The sequence below is a fragment of the Hyla sarda genome, chromosome 5 (assembly GCF_029499605.1).
Source record: "Hyla sarda isolate aHylSar1 chromosome 5, aHylSar1.hap1, whole genome shotgun sequence".
NCBI classification, from domain to species: Eukaryota; Metazoa; Chordata; class Amphibia; order Anura; family Hylidae; genus Hyla; species Hyla sarda.
The window spans coordinates 34,150,029-34,167,231 of NC_079193.1; the positions used below are offsets into that span (position 1 = coordinate 34,150,029).

Genomic DNA, 17,203 nt, shown 5'->3' on the forward strand with positions numbered 1-17,203 from the left:
AACTAGTGATAATAATATCCTCATCATCATGGTGGTGACATTTCAGTGCACAGAGCGAGAAGTCACGGAGGGAGAATATACCTATACATTCACAGAGCCGGGAATTGCTGCATTGTTGAAGCGCTCTATTGATGCGTGTATGGAAGTTACAGAATGTATTATGAGATTTCTTTTAAATTATTTGTCTTCACTGCCAGAACAAATTGAATTGTCGGCATGGCAACTATCACATGCTACTTTATCTGTAGGCTGCAGAACGGTTTAACCAAACATCGTGTATGCTGTAATGTATGGAGCACAGAAATATCCCGGGGTGATGTAGGGTATTGGATATGCAGTGCTGCTAATATGAAATCTATCTTTCTATCTCATATCTATCTATCTCATATCTATCTAAAATCTATCAATTTATCTATCTATCTAATATCTATCTCATATCTATCTATCTATTTATCTCATATCTATCTATCTCATATCTATCTCATATCTATCTGTCTATCTATCTATCTATATCATATCTATCCATTTATCTATCTATCTATCTATCTCATATCTATCTATCCATCTATCTCATATCTATCTATCTATATCATATCTATCTATAAATGTTTCTTCTATCTATGCATTTATCTATCTCATATCTATCTATCTATCTATCTCATATCACATCTATCTATCTATCTCATATCTATCTATCTATCTATACATGTATCTTCTATCTATCCATTTATCTATCTCATATCTATCTATCCATCTATTTCCAAATGGCGGAGGACAGCACAACCACTGTAAGTCTTGAGATAGTAATCCGGGTGCAATAGGAAAGAAATGTGGTCCCAGTCGCAGACCACATCCATAAATTCCAACAATAAGTCCAACAGCACTCACGGGTTCAAGTAAAAAACACAACAGTGTTTATTTAAACCATGTTCAAATGCAACGTTTCAGTGATATCCACCACCTTTTTCAAGCATGTCTATCCATCTATCCATCTGTGGTGTCCCGGTACCGTATTACATACAGTACCTTGGTATGGGTCCCCAAAGTCAGAGTTCCTAGGAACCGTGGGATCCTCAGGTTTAGTCTTCCCCTAGTCACCCCTTAGATAGTGAATATATTGTTATAATAAATGTGTATAAATGTATATAGAAAGTGTACTTACCTTGCGCTAGCGTCGCAGGACCTGCGGGTCACGTGACGAGGCTTTTGTCTCTATGGTTAGTGAAAAGGACCTTTGGAGGTTCATAGGCCATGTGATACCCACAATGCTTTGTGAGGCTGATTGACAGATGGCGTGGACCAATCCAAAAACGGCCAGCCCCTGCCCATATAAGGGAGCTGCGGCCATTGTTCTCTCTCTTGGGTTGCTGTCACTGAATGAGGTAGGACCTCCGCAACTTACAACGACAATTACTAGGCCAAAGCCTTGCGGCCTCGGCTAAATTACACAGTGAGTTCTTATAAATTCTCCGTAATTACTGGCAAGGACCCTGGACCTAAACTTAACCCCATATCCAGCGGATCTGCGCATACTAAATTCCTGCAAGCTAAAGAACTTACTCAAAGTCCCAACCAATGGTCAATCTCAGCCAAGCTGTTCATAAACTCTATTACAAAGACTGTTTGTATGTTCTCATGTTACAGAAAATCTTCAGTAAAAGTTGATGCAAGTTTTCAGCGAAGCTCTGGTTGTGGACAATACTTTATTCTGCGAACACCTATCGTCCTTGGGAAGGGTGGCGATAGGCCAAGACACACAGCATTTAACCCTCACCCTGGTGTCACGAGTGACAAGGGTTAATAGCACCCTTTATAAACTGCACAGCAACATCCCGACCACCACATCCACATCCACAAGGCGACCACCACACATCTATCTATCTATCTATCTATCTATCCATTTATCTATCTCATATCTATCTATCTATCCATTTATCTATCTATCTCATATCTATCTATCTATCTTATATTTATCTATCTCATATATATCTATCTATCGATCTATCTATCTCATTTCTATCTATCTCATATATATATCCATGTATTCATCCAGAGCTCAAGTCCTGCAGGACCAGCCCTTGAGTGGAAATCTTGGGTGAGTTCCCTCACTTTTTTCCCAGGACTTGACCCCTGTGTGTGTGTATGTATGTATATATATATATATATATATATATATATATATATATATATATATATGTATATGTATATGTATATGTATATATATATATATATATATATATATATATACACACACAGTACAGACCAAAAGTTTGGACACCTTCTCATTCAAAGAGTTTTCTTTATTTTCATGACTATGAAATTGTAGATTCACAATGAAGGATAGATAACACATGTGGAATTATAGACATAACAAAAAAGAGTGAAACAACTGAAAATATGTCATATTCTAGGTGGAAAGTGTCCCCAAGTGCAGTCACAAAAACCATCAAGAGCTACAAAGAAACTGGCTGACATGCGGAGCGCCCCAGGAAAGGAAGACCAAGAGTCACCTCTGCTGCGGAGGATAAGTTCATCCGAGTCACCAGCCTCAGAAATCGCAGGTTAACAGCAGCTCAGATTAGAGACCAGGTCAATGCCACACAGAGTTCTAGCAGCTGACATATCTCTAGAACAACAGAGGAGACTGTGTGAGGCCTTCATCATACAATATCTGCTAGGAAACCACTGCTAAGGACAGGCAACAAGCAGAAGAGACTTGTTTGGGCTAAAGAACACAAGGAATGGACATTAGACCAGTGGAAATCTGTGCTTTGGTCTGATGAGTCCAAATTTGAGATCTTTGGTTCCAACCACCGTGTCTTTGTGCGACACAGAAAAGGTGAGCGGACGGACTCTACATGCCTGGTTCCCACCATGAAGCATGGAGGAGGAGGTGTGATGGTGTGGGGGGGCTTTGCTGGTGACACTGTTGGGGATTTATTCAAAATTGAAGGCATACTGAACCAACATGTCTACCACAGCATCTTGCAGCGGCTGCTATTCCAACCGGTTTGCGTTTAGTTGGACCATCATTTATTTTTTAACAGAACAATGACCCCAAACACCTCCAGGCTGTGTAAGGGCTATTTGACCAAGAAGGAGAGTGATGGGGTGCTGCTCCAGATGACCTGACCTCCACAGTCACCAGACCGGAACCCAATGAAGGCAAAAGGGCCAACAAGTGCTAAGCATCTCTGGGAACTCCTTCAAGACTGTTGGAAGACCATTTCAGGTGACTACCTCCTGAAGCTCATCAAGGGAATGCCAAGAGTGTGCAAAGCAGTAATCAAAGCAAAAGGTGGCTACTTTGAAGAACCCAAAATATGACATATTTTCAGTTGTTTCACACTTTTTTGTTATGTCTATAATTCCACATGTGCTAATTCATAGTTTTGATGCCTTCAGTGTGAATCTACAATTTTCATAGTCATGAAAATAAAGAAAACTCTTTGAATGAGAAGGTGTGTCCAAACTTTTGGTCTGTACTGTATATATCATTTGTCTATCTATCTATCTATCTATCAATCATCTATATCTGCCATTGTTATGCTACTTATCTGCATTTAAATAATTGAAGGCTTCTTTCACACTGCAGTGTCCATTAAAGGGACACGTCAAGATAGTCCCTGAATTCTACGTCCAACATATGCTTTTGACTGATGTTATTTATTGTCATCTGTCATACATAGGGTCCCATAGTGAAAAGGGACATAGGAAAAGTGAAGCAGTTGCCCATAGCAACCAGTCAGATCGCTTCTTTCATTTTCAAAAAGGACCTCTGAAAAATGAAAGAAACGATCTGATTGGTTGCTATGGGCAACTGGTCAACTTTTCCTCCTTGCTATTCCCTCCAGCAGACCCCGCTGCATATGTCATGAGCGGAAGCCAAAATGAGACACCTTTGGGGGAAAATTTATCAAGATCTGTCCAGAGGAAAAGTTGCTGAGTTGCCCATAACAACCAATTAGATTGCTTCTTTCATTTTCAAGGCCTTTTCAAAAATGAAAGAAGCCATCTGATTGGTTGCTAGGGGCAACTCAGCAACTTTTCCTCTGGACAGGTTTTGATAAATCTCCGCCTTGGTGCCCACCAGGTATATGGGGTTCTATGGATCCCTTTAATGTTTGCACAAGGATCTGCCCTAGTGAAATAGAAATTGGCTGGACAGTGAGTAATGCAATGTGATACCGCCATTAAAGCTACAAGGAGTGCAAAGATAGCACTATCTGGTTAGACCCTACTCATGAGGTCTTCTAGACGCCTAAAGCCACAAGAGAGAACTGCCCAGTGCCCCTTATACTATAAAGTTGTGTTCCCCAAACTGTGGACCTCCAGCTGTTGCAAAACTGCAACTCCCAGCTAGTGTTGAGCGGCATAGGCCATATTCGAATTCGCGAATATTCGCGAATATATGGACGAACATTCGTCATATATTCGCGAATATTCGCATATTCGTTATATTTCCGCTTTATTTTCGCATATGCGGAAATTCGCATATGCGAAAAATTTACACATGCGAATATTTTCATATGCAAAATTAACAAGCGCGAAAATTCGCATATGCGGAAATACGCATATGCTAATTTTCGCATATGCGCATTTTCGCACGACAGTCTCACACAGTAGTATTACAGCCTTCTTTACACCAAACAAGCTGGAAGCAGAGAGGGGTGATCACTGTGATGTGTACTGTGAAAAAAAAACAAAAAAAACCCCGAATATTCGTAATTACGAATATATAGCGCTATATTCGCGAAATTCGCGAATTCGCGAATATGCGATATTCGCGAATAATATTCGAATTGCGAATATTCGTGAGCAACACTACTCCCAGCATGCCCGGACAGCCAACGGCTGTCCGGGCATGCTGGGAGTTGCAGTTTTGCAACAGCAGGAGGTCCACAGTTTGGGGGTCACTGCTGTACCGTCTGTAAGTGATGGTGATCCTCGTCTTTGATAATCCTCGGCTTTGCAGCTTGGCACTATTGCCTAGGTGCCCGAATAATAGAATAACCAATAAACCTAAGCCATGATTGTCTAAATGTTCAATTAACCATAATTTGTATCGCCGTCTGGTTACGCCACACTATCCGACTCACAATGCAATGCCGCCATTTCAGGCAAAACACACACTTTATTAACTTTCTCCTAGAAATCTATTAAAGGAGATATCCAGTGCTGAAAAACGTATCCCCTATCCTAAGGATAGGGGATAAGTTTCAGATCGCGGGGGGTCCGACCGCTGGGGCACCCTGTGATCTCCTGTACGGGGCCCCGGCAGCCTGCGGGAAGGGGGCGTGTTGACCACCGCAAGAAGCGGCAGCTGACACGCCCCCTCAATACAACTCTATGGCAGAGCCGGAGCGCTGCTTTCGGCAATCTCCGGCTCTGCCATAGCAATGTATTGAGGGGGCGTGTCAGCCGCCGCTCCATGCCCCAGCGGTCAGAAACACCCTCACCCCCGCACCATCTGAAACGTATCCCCTTATCCACTATCCTTGACCACTGTAAGAGAATTGTATGGCCTCTACAATTCTGAACCAAGACCTGTTGCTGCTGCTTGCCAGGCTGGATTAAAAGTGTATATTTTGTTTGAGGATAAACTGCCCTGCGTGTATACATGGGGATTAGCACAGTTTATGGCCATTATATAACTTGTGTATCCTAGCCTCTATCATGACTCCCATATATACTGCACACGGAAGAGGGGATTCTGTTCTACTATATCTCTATAGCATACCCTTAGAAGCAGAATGGAAGATATTATAGAGCAGCAATGAGCAGTGTAACCTGTGAATTAAGCCTTGGTGTGCAATCTAATGCAGTAAGTTATTTGTAGTTTCTTTTCAATCTTTGCAGTTTGCCTCTGATTTCTGAACTCACTCTGCCTCCGGGTTTCCTGATCACCCCTTCTTTCTCCATAGACCAGTGTGGTGCCCACTGGTGATGGGGTGACTAATTAAAGGGTGTAAGATGCAATTTTGTGATGCCAGGGCAATGTTAACCCCCACGTTACGAAAAGGAGATAGCTTCTCCTGGGCCAGGGGCAGGGTAGTGAATACACTGATGCAAGGTTACGGGTTACTATCTTTACTGAGGCAGAAGTTGTTAAATCTGTCACAGCTTAGACTTAAGTACAGAAGGAAGTGCAGAGTGATCTAGGATAGCCTGTCGCCTTGCTGGGATTTGTAGTTGCTTTTGCTGCAGGCTTCAGATTAAAAAGCAGTCCACACTGACTTAAAGACTTTAGACTGAATGACTTTAGAGAATGTTTTCCCCCGGAATTTTATGCTCACCGCTCGGCTTTGACTTTCACTTGAACGAGGGGGTGTCCTGAGATTGGCGTGGCTGCATATTTTGGATTTCTCTTTCTTAGGCTTCCTCTGACGTCTCTGAACTGTATTGCGCTCTACCTCACTACTCAACAACTCCTCCCCCCCTATACTATATAAGGGCTAGGTTTGGGGGTAACCCATTGGGGTGTCAGGGTCACCTGTTTCACTCTGCCACAATCCCCAACACAGGAATACAACAAAGTATATTAAATTACACTATTGAGCAGTGGGCCCAACACAGGGACAGCAGGGATTCCAGAGGCAATCTTTAGCCCACAGGATGACATATTGTGTTGGGACACCACACTAGTATGGGCAGTATGTACCAACAAACCAAATACATGTCAAGTTCAGCTTATATCTCCAGGTAACACTCTTTTTCACGCAAACTAGCCAGCAGTGCAACTAGCTTTGCCAGGATTGCGTGGAAATGCAGTTGCTTACTTTATTGATATCCTTATAAAATACAGAGGCAGATCAAGTAATTAACGTGTTTTGAGTCTTAAGTAGTGTTGAGCAGCATAGGCCATATTCGAATTCGCGAATATTCGCGAATATATGGACGAATATTCGTCATATATTCGCGAATATTCGCATATTCGTTTTATTTTCGCATATGCGAACATTCGCATATGCGAAAATTAGCATATACAAATTTTCGCATGTGCGAATTTTCGCAAATGCGAATTTTCGCGCGCCAGTCTCACACAGTAGTATTAGAGCCTTCTTTACACCACACAAGCTGGAAGCAGAGAGGGGTGATCACTGTGATGTGTACTGTGAAAAAAAAAAAAAAATAATAAGAATATTCGTAATTACGAATATATAGCGCTATATTCGCGAAATTCGCGAATTCGCGAATATGCGATATTCGCGAATAATATTCGAATTGCGAATATTCGTGAGCAACACTAGTCTTAAGGACTCATAATCATGGCATCAATTATGCCATGATTAGGAGTCTTTGAGACTCAAAATATGTTGTTTACTGTATCTGCCTCTGTACTTTATCTGGATTCCAAAAAAGAGAGTACCTGCATTTCCCAAGGTTGAAGACAGTCTTGCTATACAGACTTAGGTATTCACTTACAAATAAGACAAACTAACATGTTTACAGCACCTAAGTGCTCTTCTTCAAGTTCACGGGCAGTATATAATCTGATCCATCAGTGAGCTAAAGTGAAAATTGATCAGGGGCCAGAAGGGGAGGAAAGAAGCTTGATAAGAGGAGAAAGAAGCATTTTCCCTACTAAGCTATAGTTTAAAGTTTCTTACATTCACTCTGTACTATTGATTTATGCACCGTTTTTTAAAATGACAGCAACCTTGTCATTTATAAAGGGGTCGTCTTGATTAGATATTTGTCTTCTACAAAGACTCTTGTGTTTTCTGTGTTGGGTGATTCCTTTGTAGCTTTCTTTACCCTACAGTTCAGCAGATTCCTCGAGGAGGGCATCTGGAGATAGGGCTGCAGGCTCCTTAGCGTCAGACTAAAATGTAAACTGGAAGTGGCTAGGTATGTTCTGCAGCATCTGCGCCCAGCACTAGAGGGATCTGCAGTGTCTCCAATTGTTGCAGAACTCTGTTAGTCCCCGCATAACAAGTGCACCAGTTGCCAAAGCAAATAAGGAATTTTTTAAGATACAGAACTATTTCATGTTGTCTACATTTTCTATGATCCAGTAGCTGATGCAGAGCAAACTCTAGTACACCGCAGCATTTTTTTTTACAAATGAAGATTTGATTTACAATGTGATGGAGAACATAAATTTATGGGAATGTATATGTTATGCCAGAGGCTGGGAGGAAACCTCCATGTTTAATGGTGCACTATGTAATGTTCTGCGTTGAACTCCATAGCAACCTGCAAACTCTATGTGCCAGTCCTCTAGCATACTTTACAAGGGTGGTCCGCATAAATATGTTTACATTTAAAAAGGTTATCGAAGTTTTAGATATTCAAAAAAGGGACCCAAATGCAATAAAATAAACCAATCAATACTCGCCTTGTCTTGGCATCATGGCTTCCTGGAAAAATATTTTCACCAATGCTTAGCTAAAATTTGTTGTGTCACGACGGGGTTAAACATAGCACTTGAGTTGAGCATAGACTGACCATAATTCCTTGAGGACATTGGAATAGCAAAAAGAGAATAGGGTTATGTAATGCTACCATATATAGTTGTAGGTCCCTATACTGCCCTCCTATATAGTTGTAGACACCTAAACTGCCCCCATTTATAGTTGTAGACCCCTATACTGCCTCTATATAAAGTAATAAGCAACCATATATCGTTGTAAGCCCCTATACTGCCCAATGATGTGGAGTTTTAAGCCCCTATACTGTCCCATATATAGTTGTAGGCCTCCATACTACCCCCATATATAGTTGTAAGCCCCTATACATCCATGCTGTTGGGCTTCTTCAGTTCTTCACTGATTCTCTGGTCTGAGGTAGGAACAAATTGGTATGGCTGGGTCATAGCAGTCGGACCCTAGACCGAAGGAACAATAAAGCACTGAGGCTGATGCGGGCAGAAGTTTAGTTGCCATTCAGGTGCCTGTTCCTGGTTCCATGCCAGGGTCCGGGCTAGCGCTCTTCTGGTGTCCTTCTGCTCCCTATAAGTTTATTAAAACTAATAAAATTCTACTGATGAAAAAAATTATTTTTTTCATCAGTAGAACTGTTGACACCAGTTTAAATAGATGCATGACAGAAGATGACCCCCCCATGGGACCCACACCTGTCTGGAGATCAAAGTTTGCCCAGCCCCCTCTGGCCTGCTTGGAGCCATAAAAAAGGTAGAGTAGTCAAAAACAGTCCAATGGACTATTTAATGTAATTTACATGACACCTTAGACCTTAGATGTAAATGAAAGTTTCATAAACACTATTTCGGTAACTTGCCACCTGTTGGTCTCCACACTCCTACTGAGAGTTGCTGCACTGTTACCGAATGGGCTCCATATAATAGCAATTCATCTTCTACAGTATGACCTTCTACAGGGATCCCCTTTAATGTGTTATGGGCCTGAAAGGGTGCACAAAGGTCCTAACAGAGGAACAGTACATGAGAAATAGGAAAACATGATTTGTATGCTGATAATCATCATGTTGTCTTCCAGCATGATAGGTGGAAAATAGAAATCAGGAGAAGTTAGACAGGGTTCAAGAAGCTTTGACTGTATGGGGCCCAGATATTTAGAATTGGACAGGTATGGTGGATATGTTATTATGTGGTGGCCCAGTACAGGAGTTGCATCCCTGTACCCTTGCTATCCTGTCAGGCGGACTCTATTGCGGTGTCCCCTGAGTCCCTCTTTAATCTATGTAATGTAAATGGTTAATTATATCTTTTGTTATCTACTATAATGTCTTTATACTTTTATGTGCCTTTAAATACTGTTACCAAGTGTTGTAACCAAGGAAGGTACCAGTGATCATGTGACTATTAGGGTGACCTATGGGACCCCTCCAGAGTCTCCCCCATATAATTTCTGGGAGGAGCTAGTTCAGTCTCTTGAGGTCAGTGAAGTCAAGTCTTGCAGCCATGCTTCTTCCAATCCAGTGCCCCACAGGTGAAAGTCAAAACCTGGTAAGCTACATACGGGATGAAGTCTGTCTAGTCAGTCCTAGTCAAGTCAGTCAAGATCAGTCGGTATACAGTCAGCGTGGGCCTTCAGCAAATTGTCCAAATCCACTACAAGTCCCAGAAAGCCCTAAAGTCTCTGAAGTCACTGGTCACCTCCTTGGGCCTCACTGAGCTGTAAAGACTATTCCATCTGTCTGCCTCAGTAGAGCTGCTGTTGTTCCGTAACTTGGCATCAGAGTTATTATTTGCTCCGTGCCTAGCCCAGGATCCATACCTTTGGGTGGTGCAGAGGTTAACGACGCCCTGGAATCACAAATACAAGGGGTTAATGCCATCTGCCTCTAGGGTAATAACATCTGCCCTCATCACACCCTCACCACAATTACATAACTGGAAAGTTTGGGACAACCCCTGTAGGAGTGGGTGAGCACACAATGTCCACATGCTTGAACCCCAACAATAATCTGTTATCTATTGGAAAACCTGGCATTAAAGGGGTACTCCGGAGGAAAAAAAATGTTTTCAAATCAACTGGTGCTAGAAAGTTATACAGATTTGTCAGTTATGTCTGTTTAAAAGTCTTAAAGGAGTTATACAGCGTAAGTGCTGTTTTTCCTAACCATGCCCATTGTTTGTGATATAAAGATAAAATCTCTATTTACCGCAAGTGCTACCACAGTGCCTCCGGTGTCCTTCTCTGGTCCCCCAATGTAATCATCTCCCATAGCTATAGCGTGACATGTTGGGTCCGGGCTCAATGCTTCATTCTTCCACTCGGCGGATGGCTGGCAGCAGCACTGTCCCGCCTCGGCTAGCGATTCGCTGAATGACAGTATGACACGTTGGGCCTGGACCTGACACGTCGCAATGAAACTTATAAAGACAATCACATCTGGGACCGGAACAAGAAAAGGTTTACTTTTTTATATCCCACACAATGAGCATAGTTAGGAAAAAACCACCCCTCCCGCTGTATAACCCCTTAAAGGACAACTGCAGCCATTACAACTATCTCGTATCCACAGTTTAGTGTTTGATTGTGGGGGTTCGACTGCTTGACCCCCGTAATCTCCCAAACGGGCCCTGGCATTTCCGCTCTGTAAGGGCTAATGCGCATATCGTAGACCTCAATGAGGTCAACGGTACACCCCCCCCCCCCCCCCTACAGCTCTATTGGAGGGGGGGGGGGGGGGAATGAACACTACCTCCCCGCCTCTCCCGTAGAACTACATGGAGGAGGCTTGTTGGCCACGGGCCCCGTGCAGGAGTTCGCAGGGGGTCCCAGCGGTCGGACTCCTAGCGATCAGACACTTATCCCCTATCCTGTGGATAGGGGATAAGTTGTCATAGCTGAATATTTCCTTTAAGGTCTTCCAGTACTTATCAGCTGCTGTATGCTCCAGAGGAAGTTGTGTAGTTCTTTTCAGTCTGACCACAGTGCTCTCTGCAGCCACTTCTGTCCAAGTCAGGAACTGTCCAGAGTAGGAGCAAATCCCAACATCAAACCTCTCCTGCCAGTTCCTGACAATAGCAGAGAGCACTGTGGTCAGACTGGAAAGAACTACACAACTTCCTCTGGTGCATACAGCATCTAATAAGTACTGGAAGGATTAAGATTTTTAATTTAAAAATCTGCATGGAAACGTAACCCCCAGTAGTTGCAAAATTATTTTAAAAAATTGTTTTAGTTTTTTTCCCTAATTTTTCCCTGCAAATAATTTTTGGAGGGACTTCACTGTAGATTTGTTTGGTAAAATGAGTGATGTTATCACAAAGTACAATTGGTCCCGCATAAAACAAGCCCTTCTATGTCCCTTTAGGGTAAAAATGGAAAAATATTTGGTTATTTAAAAAAAGAAAATAATAATAATAAAAAGGAGGAAAACAAACAAAAAAAGAAAATGCAAAAATGAAAAAATCGCAGTATCCTCTAAGGATATGTTTGCACTACGGAATCTTTGCGCGGAATTTCGATCAGGCATTGCTGCATAAAATCATGCATTTTTTTTTAACATGTTTATTCATTTGGTCTGAGATTACTCGCGGACCGCATTGCTGTCAATGGTGTCACCGCAGGTCTGTGCGGTCCTAGCACCAAAGGATTTCGGTGGAAGCCCCTCAGGTGAAATCTCTGGAATATTTCACAGTGTGGACATTGTTTCCCTAATTGTTTTGCACAGCTGGAGGCTCTCTGTTTGGGAAATACTACTTTAAGGGTTAAAAACAGGTTGTACTAGTAGGGCTCATACATACTGTACAGACAGTTCTCGGGAGTCCTTCATACCACAGATCATAGAGATATTCCTCTGTATAGTAGAAAAGCTATGGAATTTTCAGCAAAATAATACCTCCATACCTGTACCCATCTTTACCAAGCCTCAGTATTTGGTTTGCCATGCCGTTATTAAAGGGGTTCTCCACCTTAAGGTGATTTTAGTACGTACCTGCCAGACAGTAATGGACAAGCTTAGAAGAATCTGTGTTTGTCTTGGGGCTAAAAAGCTATGTTCTGAGTCAAACATGATACTGTGGCTCTTTTTGTGAACTGGCTTTTTCCTGTTGGAGTTCATTCCCTTAAACTACAAGTCCCATGATCCCTTGTTTGTAAGTGTGAGGCCACTTTTCTCCAGTGTTTTCTGACCAGGTTGCCTCCGGCTGTTGCAAAACTACAATTCACTGTAGAATGATCTTCTTCCCACCCAGCAATCGCTCCACCCATTGAAGCAAAGACAGGCTCCCTCTGAACACCTGACTAGTGATGTGATGTCTTGGGCCGCATTGCAACCTGGGAAAACCTGAGATGACACTCATTTTGTATGCTGTTAAAACAAAATATTGGGGGGGGGGGGGGGGAATTACAGAATAAAGAGACCACAATGAAACACAGATACAGACACTATATTATGAACTACACTAACTTGACAGCCCCTGTAGCATAGTCAAATAAAAAAAATCCCGGAGAATACCCCTTTAAAGCATTACTAATATTCTATGTTTCCACATGTGATCACTTAGATCTGTCATCTGTTTCATTAATCTGTTGGCCCATCTGTGTTCTCTTGGCACCGATGGTAGTGCCCACGAAGCTCATGGTTACACTTCACTAATGGGTTAGGAGATGCAAAGTGCAAGAGGCATGGCATGGCCTTGTGAAGGGTGAGATGGGGTATAAGTCCAGATTCCTGGCTTGTATAATTCCCTTTCTACAAATATCTCATCGTCTTCCTTTTATATCAGCAACTCTGCAGAATGTTTTATAGTTGTGTATTTTAGGACATAAAGCTGGTGTCTGGATAAAGGCTTATGCAATGCAGATAGCACTACAGAGCTGGTTGCTCTTCCGGTTAACAGTGGTGTCTGCCTATAGCAGTGTTTCCCAACCAGGGTGCCTCCAACTGTTGTAAAACTACAACTCCCAGCATGCTCGGACAGCCGAAGGCTGTCCGAGCATGCTGGGAGTTGTAGTTTTGCAGCAGCTAGAGGCATCCTGGTTGGGTAAAACTGGCTTTCAGAAACACATTACATAAAAAAATAACCAAATAAAGCAACTTTTTCATTTCCCACTAGCATCCTGTAGATGAATCCACAAAGAGTCCTTAAAGGGATACTCCAGTGGAGAACCTTTTTTTTTTTTTTCTTTAATCAACTGGTGCCAGAAGGTTATACAGATTTGTAAATTACTTCTATTAAAAAAAAATCTTAATCCTTCCAGTACTTACAGTGGCTGTATACTACAGAGGACGTTCTTTTCTTTTTGAATTTATTTTCTCTCTCTGACCACAGTGCTCTCTGCTGACTCCTCTGTCCATGTCAGAAGTTTGCTATGGGGATTTGCTCTTGCTCTGGACAGTTCGGCAGACGGAGAGGTGTCAGCAGAGAGCACTGTGGTCAGACAGAAAGGAAATTCAAAAATAAATGAACTTCCTCTGTACTATATAGCAGATGATAAGTACTGGAAGGATTAACATTTTCAAATAGATGTAATTTACAAATCTGTTTAACTTTCTTGCACCAGTTGATTTATAAAAAAGAAAAAAATCACCAGAGTACCCCTTTAACCCCTTAAATTGCACTGTCAGAATCAAAAACTTCTTATATTTTGAACATCTTGGCAAAACATTAAAGGGATTATCCAGGACTAGAAAAACACAGCTAATTTCTTTCGAAAACAGCTCCATGTCTGTCCCCAGGTTGGGTGTGGTTTTACTACTTGGCTCCATTCACTTCAACTGGAACTGAGCTGCAATACCACACACAACCTGGGGACAGACGCGTAGTGGCTTTTGAAAGAAATTTGCTCTGTTTTTCTATTCAACCTTTCTAATATACTTCATAAAAAAAATATTATAAAAATCATGACTTATAAAAAAAAAAAAAAAAGAACACTAGGGGGCAGCAGCATCATATTTGTCTGAAGCACACGCTGGGACAAAGTCCAGTAAATGAGGGTGGGACTAGCACTCTTCTGTGCTGACTCCTGTCCTATCAGACTGCGACATGAAAACAGAGAGGAGGGGGTTATAGAGCAGCCTGCAGTGATTGGATGAAGAGACACAGCACAGCAGACTCAGGAAGGAAGTGACTGCATGGTGAGTGAGGGCGGGCTCAGTGCTTGCCTTGGACACACCCCTTCCTGAGCTGTGGATGTCAGAAGGAGTGAGCAGCAGAATAGAGAGATTTCAGAGCCAAATAAAGAAGCTAGACACATAAACACATGTAAAGAATCTGCATGACCTAGTCAGTAATATATAGAAGAATTTTTTATTTTTCTGTAATATGATAGGTACGCTATAAGGATACAGACTATTTTCTTTTATTTATTTTTTTCCTCCACGCCTTTTGAGAGCTATAACTCTTATATTTTCCATCTACAGACCGATATTGGGGCTTGTTTATTGCCTGACCAATTATACATTGTAATGACCCCTTTAATTTTACCATAAAGTGTACGGTAAAACCCAAAATTATCATTTGTGAGGGGAAATGAAGAAGAAAACCGCAACTTTGCATCATTTGGTGGGATTTTGTTTTCACGCAGTGCACTTTATGGTAAAAAAAAATGCCATATTATCTTTATTCTGTAGGTCAATGGCATAAAAATGATACCCAATTTATATAGTTATTATTAATGTACTTGGACCCCTTAAGGACCAAGGACGTATGAGTACCTTGATCAATGCATCCCTATGGAGATGCATTGAACACAGTTAAAGATCAGTAAATGCAATGTTATAGCCCCCTATAGGAGCTATAATATTGCAAAAGAAAAGTGTAAAAAAATCATTAACCCTTTGAATTATCCCTTCCCCTAATAAAAGTTGGAATCACCTGGCATTTCCAATAATTAAAAAAAAACTGTGTAAATAAAAACAAAAATAAATATATGTGGTATCGCTGCGTGCGGAAATGTCCGATTTAAAAAAAATATACCACTAATTAAACCGAACGGTCAATGGAGTACGCGCAAAAAAATTCAAAATCCAAGATAGCGTATTTTTGGTCACTTTTTATACCATGAAAAGATGAATAAAAAGCGATCAAAAAGTCAGATCAATGCAAAAATGGTACCGACAAAAACTTCAGATCACGGCGCAAAAAATGAGCCCTCATACCGCCCTGAAAACGGAAAAATAAAAAAGTTATAGGGGTCAGAAGATGACAATTTTAATCGTATACATTTTCCCGCATGTAGTTATGATTTTTTTCTGAAGCAATACAAAATCAAACCTATATAAGTAGGGTATCATTTTAGCCGTATGGACCTAGAGAATAAAAATAAGGTGTTATTTTTACCGAAAAATGTACTACGTAGAAACGGAAGCCCCCAAAAGTTACAAAATGGCTGTATTTTTTCAATTTTGTCGCACAATGATTTTTTTTTCCCATTTCGCCGTAGATTTTTGGGTAAAACGACTAATATCATTACAAAGTAGAATTAGTGGCGCAAAAAATAAGCCATAATACAGATTTTTAGGTGCAAAATTTTAAGAGTTATGATTTTTTAAAGGTAAGGAGGAAAAAACGAAAGAGCAAAAACCGAAAAACGTCTGGTCCTTAAGGGGTTAACCCCTTTAGGACCGAGCGTTTTTCAGTTTTTGCATTTTCATTTTTCCTCCTTACCTTTTAATCCTTTAAATTTCCCACCAAAAAGTCCATATTTTGGCTTATTTTTTGCGCCACCAATTATACTTTGCAGTGACATTAGTCATTTTACCCAAAAATTCCCGGCAAAATGGAAAAAAAAATCATTGTGCAACAAAACGGGGGCTTCCGTTTCTACGCAGTGCATTTTTCTGTAAAAATGACACCCTATCATTATTATGTAGGTCCATATGGTTAAAATTATCCCCTACTTATATAGGTTTTATTTTGTTGTACTTCTGGAAAAAATCATAACTACATGCATTGTGGCGTCTAAAGGGTTAATACCGGACATCACCCCGATCGGCAATGTCCAGTATTAGCTGCAGGTCCTGGGTGCTGATAGCAACCGGGACCCCGCAGATACGACGTAAATATATGTCTGTGATCATTAAGGGGTTAATTATCAAAATATAAACTATGTCATTTTAGTTTTTCTGATCTGCAGTAGATTTATATGATTTGTAGTTTTTATTGATACCTATATTGTTTTGATGGGACTTTTTGATCACTTTTTATAACATTTTTTCTGACATATGATGTGACCAAAAATCTGCATTCTTGGAGTTTGTTATTTTTTTTATTTTAGGCCTTGTACTGTGCGGGATCATAAACATTCTGCCTGCTGCAATATCAAATATGTTTATTATTTTAAGTTTTTTTTTTTTTTTTAAATGGGAGTCCAATGAACATTCTAAGTTAACCGGTATCTGGCATTTAAAGGGGTATTCAGGGCAAAAACATAGACATATCTTCAAACGAGTAGCACAGTGGCTAGCAAACCAAAGCTCATTGTATTCAGAAGTCCCAGCAAACCTGCGAGGAACCTGAACTACTGACCTCTATACAAAAATTGTTTTGTTAACTGCAGTTGCATAAAATATGCAGTAAAGTTTTTTCCGGTTTCATCAAATATCTGCTGTGGACATTCAATTATTTCTCAATACCGTTTCTGGGACGGTTGGCAGTAGGACCATTTATCTAAGGAAACTGCATCCTGGCGTCACGACAACATAGGGTTAATACCAACATACCCTACACTATTACCTGCACCACCTAGTCACCACAGTGACTTGACGTCATGTCCCCAGTCCCCGAAACCCGGAGGTTTCCGAAACTGGAGACGCAACTCCT

General features: G+C 41.2%; 1 protein-coding gene across 3 annotated transcripts in view; it reads left to right on the plus strand.

Annotated features, from left to right (window-relative positions):
• CACNB2 (calcium voltage-gated channel auxiliary subunit beta 2) overlaps positions 1-17,203 on the plus strand; it is a 324,896-nt gene that overhangs the window by 8,726 nt on the left and 298,967 nt on the right. Inside the window, exon 1 of one of the 3 annotated variants that reach the window (XM_056519212.1) lies at positions 4,088-4,167. The exons of the other annotated variants lie outside the window; for them this stretch is intronic. Coding sequence (XP_056375187.1) covers positions 4,108-4,167 — 60 coding nt within the window. The 5' untranslated portion in view covers positions 4,088-4,107. Of the gene's footprint in view, positions 1-4,087; positions 4,168-17,203 lie in introns of those variants that run through there. 3 annotated transcript variants of the gene reach the window in all.